Raw genomic sequence first — 12,589 nt, 5'->3', positions numbered from 1 at the left:
AACAGAAAACCCCATCGTAAATCGAACAGGGGCTTGGACCAAAGGTCATCACGTTGCTTCAAATGTGCCAGGACACAAACAGGGAAAGACAAGCTTGTTTCTAAGCTGACCGCCACTCGTGTTGCCTTGTTCTGTGGGTGGGAGCGATGAGCGCATGGTGTCCATCACGTCGGCGACAGGTTGAAGGACACCCCCACTGGTGTTGCAGGCATGCGAGAAGGCACCGCGCGTATCAGTCACCGTGGGGACGAAATTTGGTTTCACTTTCAATGCTTTAGATGACAGGCTCAGGGTACCCCATAAAAATCTCGACATTCCCTTAAATTATTTTACAGTTATATTTACAACTTGAAATCAGGGTGACCCTGAGCCAATCAGGAGGGTTCAGATTCTGACTGTAAACACTTCACACTACAGGATAATCTGGCCAGATAATAAATTCAGACCAACCTCAAATTGGGAACGCCCCTGTGATTGTGAAGAGGGGGTAAATCGGTTATCCTGTAGGGTGCACTGGGCATACAGTAAATGGAAAAAATGTGCGGTACAGATCTTCAGCTTGAGGCTTAATTACTAATGTGCTGCTTGCTGTTCTGTGCCCACGCTCTTGTTGTAGTGACATGCTCTAAACATATCTTGTCACAATGCCCTTTTGAGTCATTCTGGATAAAAAAAACATCTGCTATGTATAACCAACTAACAGAATAATAATAAATTATCATACATTTTCAAACACACAAAATTGTACCATACAACCAGACAAAGTAATTTACTATTGCCCTAAGGTGCGAATGTAATGGGTTTGTATTTCACCTCTCTGGCCATGCGTTCACAGGTTGTTGTACCCTGTGCAGACACTTATTAATAGGGATATATGCCAGCCTGAGCTCCATGTTTGGAAAAGCAATCTGTGCTGCCGGGGAAGGGGTATGAAGGGGGCCAGGGGGGCCAAAAGCTGCACACATTGATCAGCCTCCCTTGCTGGGAGACGGCTTAAGATTCTCGCAGAGGACCGGCATTTTTTAGGTTTTTCTTTAATCTTTCAGTGAATAGGAACAAAAATGTACGGTTATTTTCCCCAGAAGACCTCTCTCCCTGCCGCTCACCGTGAAGCGGGGTGACCTCGGGAAGCTGGGGAGCCCGCGGCTTTATCTCCCCCTCCCGGCAGAAATTTGGCCGCGCCTTTACCGACGGTGCTGCGGGTGAGACCAGGATAAACCCCGCCTGAGAATAATCCTGTGCGCCGCTCGCCTGTATCAGCAGCCTGGAAGCAAAGCCCCCTCATTAGATCCCACCGGCCGCATCACGCCGCTGGGCTGCAGTCAGTGCTATAGGCCACTGGTCTCCATTTGTCCTGCTTCCCCCCGCAGGCTGTCCGTACACTGCTCAGCGTGCGACCGTAATCGCTCCCCTAACATCGCCATTTAAAATCGGCTCTATCGTTTCACTAACCAAAAGAGCCGCTGCCCGGTCTGTAAAGTTGGGATTGTAAAGCAGCCAGCCGTCATTGCCGCGGCACCGCCGTGCCCTTCACATGACACAGTGCCCATCTGGCGGCATCACGCACGCGTTCACAGGTCGTTGTTCGCGTCCAACAGGTCGGCTTCGAGAAGCAATAAAACTAACACCATCCCGGCCTTCTGTCAGAGCCTGTTAGCGTACTTACCACCAGCAAACCGCTTCTCAGAGGGCCTTCACACATTCAGAGACTAAACGCCAGACTACCCTGTTCAGACAGTCAAAGTGTGAACGAGTCCCAAATGGGATTTCTCACGTCGGCCCATGCGGCGCATTCCGCTCGCCCGCTACGGTCGCCTGGCTGCACAGCCGCCAAGGACCGAGGATCCTCGCTTTCCACATGAAGCTTTCTCATTCCAGACCTTTCTCCGGTGCTCCTCTTCCTCTTAAGAGGACATCCTCCACAGAGGAGAAACACTAGGTGGTGCTTCATAAACTGTGAGCGCGGTTGCTTCCAGGAAACCGGGATGATTATGCCTGTGATGCCCACCGTGCCCAGATGTTCTTGGCTCGCCAGATTAAGCGGGCGGATTTGTACCCGGCCTGCCGCAGAGTCAGGGGGAGGAATTTGCTTCCCAGTTTGCATTATGCTAATGAGATTTAACTGCGGCAATGGCACTATCGCTAAAATGTGAGTGTTTTGATACCCCATACACACATGCATACACACTCACACACGCACATGTCCATGAATGCTAACACTCCTCATATACCTGTAGGAAGCTGTGCAAGTCATTATTAATGTAATCCTTCATGCATGCAAAATTTTCATCTAATTAGAGAACAAGGTGTTTCGAATAATTAACCTCTCCTTTGCAATGCTTCTGCATTATGCATGTTATTCTTACACAATTAACACAATACACACACACACACACACACACACACACACATTTCCTTTTCTCCAATCAACAGGGTTGGATCTAAGGGGGGGTCTGACGTGAAAAAATACATTCCTGCACAGACCCTTTCATTTGAGACACGTGTTAAATATCACATAATGTGATTCTAACAGTGCCATCTGTTTCATATAACATTCAATTAGCAAACTCATCTTGATCATGGTTAATATGCTTTCGTTGTACAATAGTCTGTGATTATGTCAAACTTAGCCTATATGGCATTCTACAGAAAACGTATTGCTTAAACTATTCAATTGGTGGTCATTTCTTTGGTACTAATAGCCTATTATTTTCTGAAATTCAAGGATTCCTGGGAAATATGTCTGAAAACTGTGGTCTAATGTCAATTGTCTATATGTCATAACTGTTACGCAGTTTTGACGGTGAATTTTTAAGGTCAGCTAGCTGAGGAAGAGAAACAAAAAGTTCTAGCTGCAACTAAGCACATTAAAATGCTTATAAACATAAAAAGGGATCACAGAAGAGAAAATATAAAATGGACCAGGAGAGAAAGGTAGCCAAGCTGGCAGAGCTGGATGGCTTTTTTTTTAAAAGCAATCGCCAAACCTGCAACTCAGATGTGTCAAAAGGTATGTCTGACTAAGGATATATCAACAACCTTCCTGCTCAACTGCCATCATTCGGAACCTGCCTTAAAACTGAGATCGCTAACACACGCCTCAGTCTCCTAACTTGCGAAAATTCTTATTGTGGAACATCATCCGATAACCTTCGGTGAGGTATGTAGCCTACATCGGTTGTTATGACATTGCCTGTCACAGTCGCAACAGCACTGCACTGTTTAAACGAATTAATCATTTTTTAATTTAAAACGAATCAAGAACTACCTGAGGAGCAGCATCTGGCAAGATAGACTGAATTGACAGGCTATAGGCTGCTTTCTGTCAAGAGCATCAGAGCTTGGGAGCTTAATTTGAAGATCAGCATTATTTTGAAAATGTAGGCTTGTCAGATGACCTTCAAATGAGTGAGTGCTTAAAGTGCTTTTCAAGGGAATTGGTGTTGGGTTTCTGATGTTGCTAGCCTGTTAGCTATAGTTTGAATTGGGCTGTTGCTGTGCTCTCAACAGTTCTTTTTTATTTGTATTGCAACTTGGCAGTGCTAAACAGTAAACCTTGATCATAGAATTTTGGATACGAATAACCGTAATCCACATATGTTTCTTAAAGGGATAGTTCACATTTTTAGACACATGTGATGTGTTGTGTAGGCTTAATCAGACTTTCGGCCTAGCTAGTTGTGATGTTTAAAAAACTCCTTACCTGGACATGGCCCAAAATAAGGAGCACACGTTGTTCAGGTCAAAATTTACTGTTTTAATGAACAGGGTGGGACTGACATTTCAACATCTATTGTGTAATAATCAACATTTTTTGAGTCCAGTTGTGCAAATGCACCGATCAAATCTTAATATATTAAATCCCTTTGTTGTCATGTCCTGTCATGGCATAGGACAAACATGGCCCCCCCATCACCCCACCAGTGGACAACCTGCTTTACCATCCTGCATCTGGCATAGAAGGTCATCTGAATTATTTAGACAGGCTCAATGGGGCTCCTGTGCCCCAAATATAGAGAGGTGTAAAGAGGGGCCCCCTCCACCAATGTGAGGGTCAGAACACAGTTTCCTGCTGTATCCTCTATGTAGCGCAGACCAGCCTTTACTTATTCATAGCGATATATGCCAGCCTGAGCTCCATGTTGGGAAAAGCTGAGGGGAAGATTATTCCCTGGCAATCTATGCTGCCGGGGAACAGGTATAAAGGGGCCAATGGGGGCCAGGGGGGCCAAAAGCTGCACACATCAATCAGACTACAGCAACTACCCCCTCCCCCCCACCATCCCCTTTGCTGTGAGCCTGCTTATGATTCTCCACAGCGACTGGAACTTTTTAGGCTTTTCTTTCAACTTTCAGTGAATAGTAACAAAAATTTAAGGTTTTTTGCCCAGAAGACCTCTTTCCCTGCCGCTCACCGAGAGACGGGGTGACACCACAATGGACGCCCGCGGCTTTAACTCTGAAAGCCCGTGGTTTTAAGGCTCCCTCCTGACAGAAAATCGCCCGTGCCTTTACCCAGAGTGCTGCGGGTGAGACCAGGATAAACTCCGCCTGAGAATAATCCTGTGCGCCGCTCGCCTGTATCAGCAGCCTGGAAGCAAAGCCCCCTCATTAGATCCCACCGGCCGCATCACGCCGCTGGGCTGCAGTCAGTGCTATAGGCCACTGGTCTCCATTTGTCCTGCTTCCCCCCGCAGGCTGTCCGTACACTGCTCAGCGTGCGACCATAATCGCTCCCCTAACATTGCCATTTAAAATCGGCTCTATCATTTCACAAAACGCTAGTACCACTGTCCAGTCTGTAAAGTGGAATTTTAAAGCAGTCAGCCATTACTGCCATGGTACTGACGTGTCCTAAACTTGACATGGTGTCCATCCGTGCTACCGTGATAGCAGGGACACAAGAATGAATGGGAAGGCCATCAGGCTGAACAAGCCAGCCATGCTAATGTGCTCCATCAGTACGAAGCTTAGCCAAATAACGTGGAACGAAGATAAAGAGAGGTTTGCGGAGGAGGAGAGGTGACCAAATAAGCCCTGTGCCATAAAGCCTGTAAAACAACCTGGCCCATGTACATAATGTGGCTCTGCTGCTCCTTAATTAATGAGGGCACTTCTCAGTCAATCATTTCAAGAGATTTAGTAAATTATCCAAAGCCACGTCCTTATAACTTCCAGAAATGGTTGTGGTACTTCCACTCAGCACCAGAGGTAGTCAGCCCTGGTCCTGGAAGCCAGAGATGTTCCTGGTTTTAGCTCCATCCAAACCTATGACTACATAATTGGATGAATTATTAGGCTCAATGCACACGGATGATCGTGTGATGGAGGCACTCAGTAGCTCACCATTCAGGCTCTGAATATTTCGGCTGAGGCTCTTGATAAGATATTAAGCACTTACAATCAAGCTCCGATGAAAAAAAAAAACGACGGCCACTCCAGGACCAAGGCGACCAACCGATGGACTAGGAGACGTATTTTCCTCAGGGCTTTCATTGGCCCATTCATCATCCAAACCGTATCACCTGATTTGTAAAGAAAAAGCACCTGGATTGCCAGCAGCTGGAGGAATGGCAGTGTAGTGTTGTGGTTGGTGAACTGGGCTCAAAACTCCAAGACTGTAAATTTGATTTCCAGGTGGAGCACTGCTGTTGTACCCTTGAGCAAGGTACGTAACCTGAATCGCTTCATTAAATATCCAGCTGTATTAATTGGCTGCATGGAAAGAACGTTAGTTGCAAATCCCTCTGGATAAGAGCATCTGCCAAATGCATAAAATATAAATGCAAAAAGGCCTACAGTCACAACACACCCCCTTTAATGGCTTAAACCCATCAAATGGCAACCCCCACTGTAGAGCCATATGTCAGAGAGTAGCTGAGCTCTGGGTTAGGATGGTGTGTTCCCTGGATCAAATAATTATGACGGGTGAGGGGGTTGGGCGCTAGTGTTCTCTGAGCATTTGTCCGTTAGGAGACAGGTGATGAGCCAGCACCGTGGAGGCTTCAAGATGATTTGAAGCACACTCTCTCCCAAGACTCGTACTGTTCGTTCTGACACCACTGGAAGATGACTGGAATCAAGGCGTTCTCAGGAAAGCATAAGTGGAAACAAATAGCAGCTCGCTATTCACTATTCTCGCTGACATTCACTTCTCACTGAGCCCTTCAAAGGAAGCTTCAGGGTGTAAGACTCTGAGGATGTAAGGTCAAAGAGTTAAAAAGCATTCACAGTGAGAGAAGTGTTCAGAACCAGCTGGGTAGAGACGAGCTACACTTAGCCTATGCTTCGGTTTTTCATTCTCAGTCAGTGTTGCTTGACTTTTCTCTCACTTTTGTTTGCAGGAACAGTGTGCCTCTCGATGTCTGCGTGTACAAGAAGCCTTGTCCTCAGAAAAGACCCCACTTATGGCCACTGAAAGGACAGGGCGCTAGGGCTGGTGCTGTGCACGCTGATAATAACGCTGTCAGAAAACATCTGTAAGCGTCCTTTGATGAACCTCTACAGGTGCATGTTTGTGGTGTTATGGAGTTCACCGTAAAACCAATGTGACGTGCGAATTTCCCACTCGATACTGATCTTCCCCGCTCGGCCGTGACAAGCACGTGAAAAGGGGAAAAGTGAAAATTGAAAATCTTCAATGTTTACAAGCTATTTCAAAGACTAATGCGATTGTACCTTATTTCCCCTGTTGACTGCTGTATGAACCAAGCAAGTTATGACATTTATTTCCATCTCTGATGTTTTACGAGCAGGAAGTAAGTCCGTCAGTTTTTCTCTGTAAACCCCCGGCAGTTAAAAACAGCTTTGTTTTTTGCTCCCATCTGGCAGTGGCCATCTATGTTGGCGGATGGATTATGCACTGTGGCATTTCTTGTCCCCGCAGCTCATCCACAAATGCCATTGGCGCACCGGACTACATTTAATTTCTCCCGTGACGGTAACGCCAATTGACACAGAACTCTGTAGCCCACCGAGGGACACGCTCCTCAGAGCTAGGATCCGTCTCTACGGAAACACGGTTAGAATTCTCTGCCATCTTGATGTTGTCATGATGTCTGAAAGTTCTGAAAATATTGTTTAATCATATGGTTTACATTGTGTGTATACTTTTATTACACACACACACATATAAAATCATGGACAAAAATAAATTATATATATAAAAAAGATGAGGATATATATATCATATAAATATACATATAAATTGCATGAACCGTATAGGAATTGCTTCCCTTTTTATACATAGTTCCCTGATTATGTACATGTGTATGTGTATGCAGCCAATGATAATATTAAAAACGTCTTTCATTTATCTGGTTTTAGCATTTGTGTGTGATGTAGTTTTACAGTAATGGCTTACATTGCTGAGTGTCCTGTCTTACACACAAAGGAAGGAAATCAGTCAAATAAAGGCACTGTCTATCTTCAGTGGCATCTTAGGTTCCACAGCTTGTGTGGACACTTGGTTGGGTGTGGGCTGCTGTGTTTACCAATGAACAACCAGTAGACTGCGCTATCATACCCAGCTCTGTTGCTCTGGGCCTACAGTAGTTTGTGGAGATGTCCAGCATATGCGTGCGCAAACTCCCTCAGACACACAACATGTTAAATAGAGGAGAACAAAACCATCAGCAGAACCCAAGAGACCGGGTCACATGAGGCACGAACGCCTTAAATGCTCGACCTCGAATGCACGGATGTGTCCCACGGTCTGGAATGCGGTCTTGGTCTTGTCAGCGCTGTGACCAGAGGCCCCACAAGGCTGCACATAATTAGCCGTCGCTTCGGCAAGGAAACGAAGGCTTCGGTCAGTAGGGGGGAACCTGGCTTTGTCGCTCAACAGCGCCTCCTGTGGTCAGTCAGGTGCAGCAGTCCAATACGCAGCTGGATAAGATAAGCAGTCAATTTCAAAGCTCAGATGGTGGAGTGTGTCGTTAAAAAGATGGATACAGGGATTGTGCATGCTTCTGTGAATGTCTCTGCATCTTCTATTGGGAATTTCAAACCGAGAGAAAGCTGGAGATGAATGGGGGGATTAAAGATGTAATACTATAGAAACGGCACTGATGTGAGTAAGTGGGGGTGGGGGTTGGGGGGATGGGACTGGGGGGCTCTCATTATGCATCTACGTGTGTGCGCATCTCATCACTGGTATTGTGTTATAGCCCCCCCCTCCCATAAGGTTCTCGGTCAATCTCCGTAAACTGTCCTCAAAAATGATTGGGTAGCTACTGCCTGCTGCCACATTAAGTCATATCAACAGAGGTGTGGTGACACGTGTCAGATCGAGAGGAACAGAGAGAAAAGCGCCCGTGGGGGGCGAAGGCAGACCGGTGGCTAAATTCGACCGTGCACATTTTTAGACCGTGGAAGTGAAGGCTGTCACCACGTTACGATGTTAAGATGGACGCACGTACGGACAAGCCGAGTGATCACCGTTCGCAACTAAGTTTGTGCTGAGGTCCACTGTATAACCCTTTACCACACTGCCCTTTTTACTGCAATATTTGGTTGTTTTTCGCAACAGTATTAAAACAACTCTTACAGAGTACATTTTATTGTGATGGAGTGCAATTTATCCCTCTTGAAAGCATTAACAGTGCTGTTGCATTTAAATGAACACAGAGCTTTTAATGTGATTTCTAATCCATCAGCCATGCAGCAAAGCATCACTGATTTCCAGCCATTTACCATGCTATACCACTGCTGATTATCACAATACATTCTACCCCACATCAGTATATACCCCTGTTATATCCCAGATAATTATCAGACTATGTTCCATCCCATTTACCATGATATCACATGTTATATTCCAGCTCATTATCATGCTACATTCCGTCCCATCCCATCCAGGTATGTTCCAGCTAGTTGTAAGAGTATGGTCCATCCCATTCATTGATAGATAGGCCTACACCGGCTGTTCTCCAGCAAATTATCGCACACTATTCCATTCCATTTATTGCAATATATCCCAGCTATGGTATGCTCCAGCTAATTATCACACTATATTCTGCCTTTTTTCATGATTTACTCCAGCTATCATGCTATATTCCAGGTGTTTATCATTTACCATTAATCAACTTATACTCTAAGCTAATTATCCAGCAATATCCCCGTTTTTTACTGTGTTGTACTCCAGGTATTGTTTTTTTTAAATCACACTACTAACATATAGGGTTCTTGTTTACTTTTAAAACCAGCAGCAATCGGTAGAATCAGGACACGCTTCATAATGAGTGTACAGCGGAGCCCATGGGCATCTGTTGACTTTCAGCTACACACAGCTGTGCCTCAGCCAATAACAGGAGTAGCCCATACAGGCTCTGACTCCGTGAACGTTTATTTTTGAGTCGCTTTCAGCGTTCGTACAAATTAAGAGTCCTTTAAAGTCACACACTCTGGAAAAGCACTGCTTACGTGTGCCTGCAGTTTGTCATCCAGTAATCTATTTTCGATTATCCTTTGTAGATGTATTCCTTTTGAAGGGAGACATTAAAAAGACATGCATGCGGACAGTTTCAGACCGCGATTGCTTTGCTATTCCTCTATCGCTCTTTGCCTCGGGGTTATAAAGATTTATTGAAGTTATTTCCCGGAGAAGTCAGCGGTCTGGCTTCTCCGCCTATACAACGGTGCGAAAGTTCACCGGAAAAACTAAATGGAACGGCGCGATTTGAACCAATTTCCTCTTTGATATTTACGTTCTACGTGGCGGGCAGGCTATGCATTATTGATCAGTTTTGGCTAACTGATCACCTGAGGGGGCAGATATGGGTGGCCTTTGACATTAAGTAAATATAGCAATGAGGAGCCCCTCATGCTCATTAGCTTATGCCCCTCTCTGCGTTCCAAATTATGCTTTGAATAATTAAACTTTCCAATGCTTGTACACACACAGAGCTGGCCTTCTTTCCATGGGACATATCCTCCACCTGTTCTCTGGGTCAGTTTTCCAAAATAGTCCAGGATAGCCATCTAGAGCCCTGTCCCTCCTTGACCCGCACCACATGATGAGTAGCCCCTCTGGACAATAAACGATCGACAGTTTTGCACGATGCACTGGAAACTGCGGCTGAAGACCCCAAGGATTCAAACCCCCGTAATTTAACTACTTCAGTGCTCTATGGCACTCTGGTGGAATGTAAATGCATATTTCATGTATCTGATTATGGGGATGGGTTTCAGAATGTACTCTTTGTAAGTGCATTCGCTGAAAGTTTGTGAGATAGTAGGTTAAAGAATGCAACGTGGTTTAATTCGAGCTGTCACTGTACCGGTTATTGTGTTCTGTTCTTTACTGCATCTTTAATTCCTGCAGAGTGCCTGGATGAGTAATGGCACCGCGTAGCACTTTACTTAACCTCTCGTTCCACTAAACGATAATGTACACAGCGTTGGATCTCTGAAAATGTGAGACGATGATAAGCCACTAATTATGCCAATTAGCGAACATCACGCGCTCCTAAATCCGTACAACTCTCCCTCCTTTTGTAACAATGTATGCAAAACAGTGAAGAAGAGAACCGTTCATCCTTAGTGTTCTGTGTATCAGACTCATCCGCACATGCGTGCACACACACACACACACGCGCACACTCACACACACACACACACACACACACACATTGGCGATAACGGGACTTACCTGTCTCCTTATGACCTGGGCTAGGGTTCCTCAGCAGTAGGAGATAGTCCTGGCAGGTATCCGAGTCCAGGAAGGCGCTGTTTTGAAGACAAAGGTCAACAATCAGGGCCACCGCCTTCTGACAAAACATGTCATTCTCCTTCCCGGCAGGATTCATGCTCCCGGATGCATTCTCTGCAGTTTTTAGCCTTTTCATCCAGTTTTCCACACGCACGGCGTCTCACACGCACTCAGGGAAAAAAGGAAGCAGCACAAGGAAAAGAACTGTAACTTGCCTTTGCTTCTCGTGGCTGTTCTTGTGCTGTCCCTCAAGCGTGTGAGTGTGCGCGCGCGCACGTGTGTGCGGACAGGGGGAGGGAGGGAAGCCTTAATGACTCACTTGTTGCCCCCAGGTGCTTCGGTGACAGAAACGTTGCATCACGTTGAATCCGAGCTCAGGAACGAAGGAGCGAAACAAACGAGTCCGCTCGGCCGGCTGTCGGGGTCTCGCTGCGGTCCCCCTCCCGGTACGCGGTAACCAAAAGTCTCATTAGCGACGGCGGCTTTGTTTTTCTCGGGCCGGCTATTCCCAGGGCAGAGCAGGTCTCCCCTAAGACCAGGTCCCTGGTGCTGCGTGCACTACTCTGTGCCCCTCGCTACCCCTCTCCCTCTCCACTTCTCTCTCTCTCTCTCTCTCTCTCTCTCTGTCCCTCTCCACTTCTCTCTCTCTCTCTCTTTCTCTCTCTCCCCCGCGGTCGCCTGCGATATGTGCTGGCTGTTTACAGATGGGGGTGGGGGCGGGGGTGTCCCTCTCCCATGACTCCACAGCACCTCTCTCCCTCTGTGTGTGTGTGGGTGTGTATGTGTGTGTGCATATGTGGGTTTGTGTATGTGTATATATGTGTATACCTGTGTGGGTGTGAGTGTGTTTGTGTGTGTCTGTGTATGTGACGTGTGTGTATGTGTATATACTGTGTGTAGGTGTGAGTGTGATTGTGTGGGTGTGTGTGGGTTTGTGTGTATGTGTATTTACAGTAAGTGTGTATGCGAGAGGGTGAGAGTAGGTTTCAGTATGTGTTGGTTGGGGTAAGGGGCACACTTGTGAGTGTGCTTCAGTGTGAGGGATCCTGTGTGTGTGTGTACATACTGGCACATGTTTATGTGTTTGCACCAGCGTGTACATGCATGCTGGTGTGTGTGTGTCTGCAGCAACCCTGTAGGAGAGCCTGCTCACTTTTCTGAATTCCCCTCTGTCTACTGAAAAAGGTTCATTTTCAGCACTTTTTTAAGAACACATGAAACATTAAAACATAGAATACATAATGAAAAGAAATGAAAAGCCTATTCAGCCTGTCTAGACACAACATTTATCTGCAGTCTAGAGAGTATCCAGCAATCTGTTGGACCTAACCCCTAAACCCTGTGCATCCCTGATAGTGTATTTGTTTAGAGTTCCTGACTGTGATTTTAGCAAGCTAGTGACCTATGGTTAGCTTAGCTGAAGGCTAACTAGCAATCTTATAAATTCATATTCAGAGAGACGTATGACAGCAAAGAAAGCAAAGGAAAGTGCCTTTGGTCAAGCGTCAAATTGCTAAAATTCCATCTACATAATATATGCACAAGCATTGAATGACTAGTGAAATGTTAATATCAGAAATTTCAAAAGTAATAAAAATGGACAATCAGAAGACACGTAAAAATGATAGAAAACAGCCATCTAAATTCTATATTAATGTAGTATGTTAATATATGTACTTCAATCACAAAATCAGCTTTAGACTGATCAAAAGGCTTAATAGTTTATTTTTTTAAATAAGTTATTATGAAAATGAACAATGGGTTAATGTCATTGTGGCACAAGGACAAAATACTTTTGTTCTTTGATCGGATTGTTGCATTCATTGTTTGTAGATGAATAACAGCTGCTGTTTATTGTAGATGAATTACAGGTAAGCC

General features: G+C 45.5%; 1 protein-coding gene across 1 annotated transcript in view; it reads right to left on the bottom strand.

Annotated features, from left to right (window-relative positions):
* Positions 1 to 11,317, bottom strand: part of LOC135234541 (synaptotagmin-6-like) — a 57,005-nt gene extending 45,688 nt beyond the window's left edge. The window contains exon 1 of the mRNA XM_064299246.1: positions 10,652 to 11,317. Within this exon, the coding sequence (XP_064155316.1) occupies positions 10,652 to 10,847 (196 nt within the window). The 5' untranslated portion in view covers positions 10,848 to 11,317. The remainder of the gene's footprint in view (positions 1 to 10,651) is intronic.
* Between the last annotated feature and the right edge of the window lie 1,272 nt (positions 11,318 to 12,589).

Source organism: Anguilla rostrata, chromosome 11 (genome assembly GCF_018555375.3).
Source record: "Anguilla rostrata isolate EN2019 chromosome 11, ASM1855537v3, whole genome shotgun sequence".
Classification (NCBI taxonomy): domain Eukaryota; kingdom Metazoa; phylum Chordata; class Actinopteri; order Anguilliformes; family Anguillidae; genus Anguilla; species Anguilla rostrata.
This window is presented reverse-complemented; position numbering and strand designations above follow the sequence as displayed.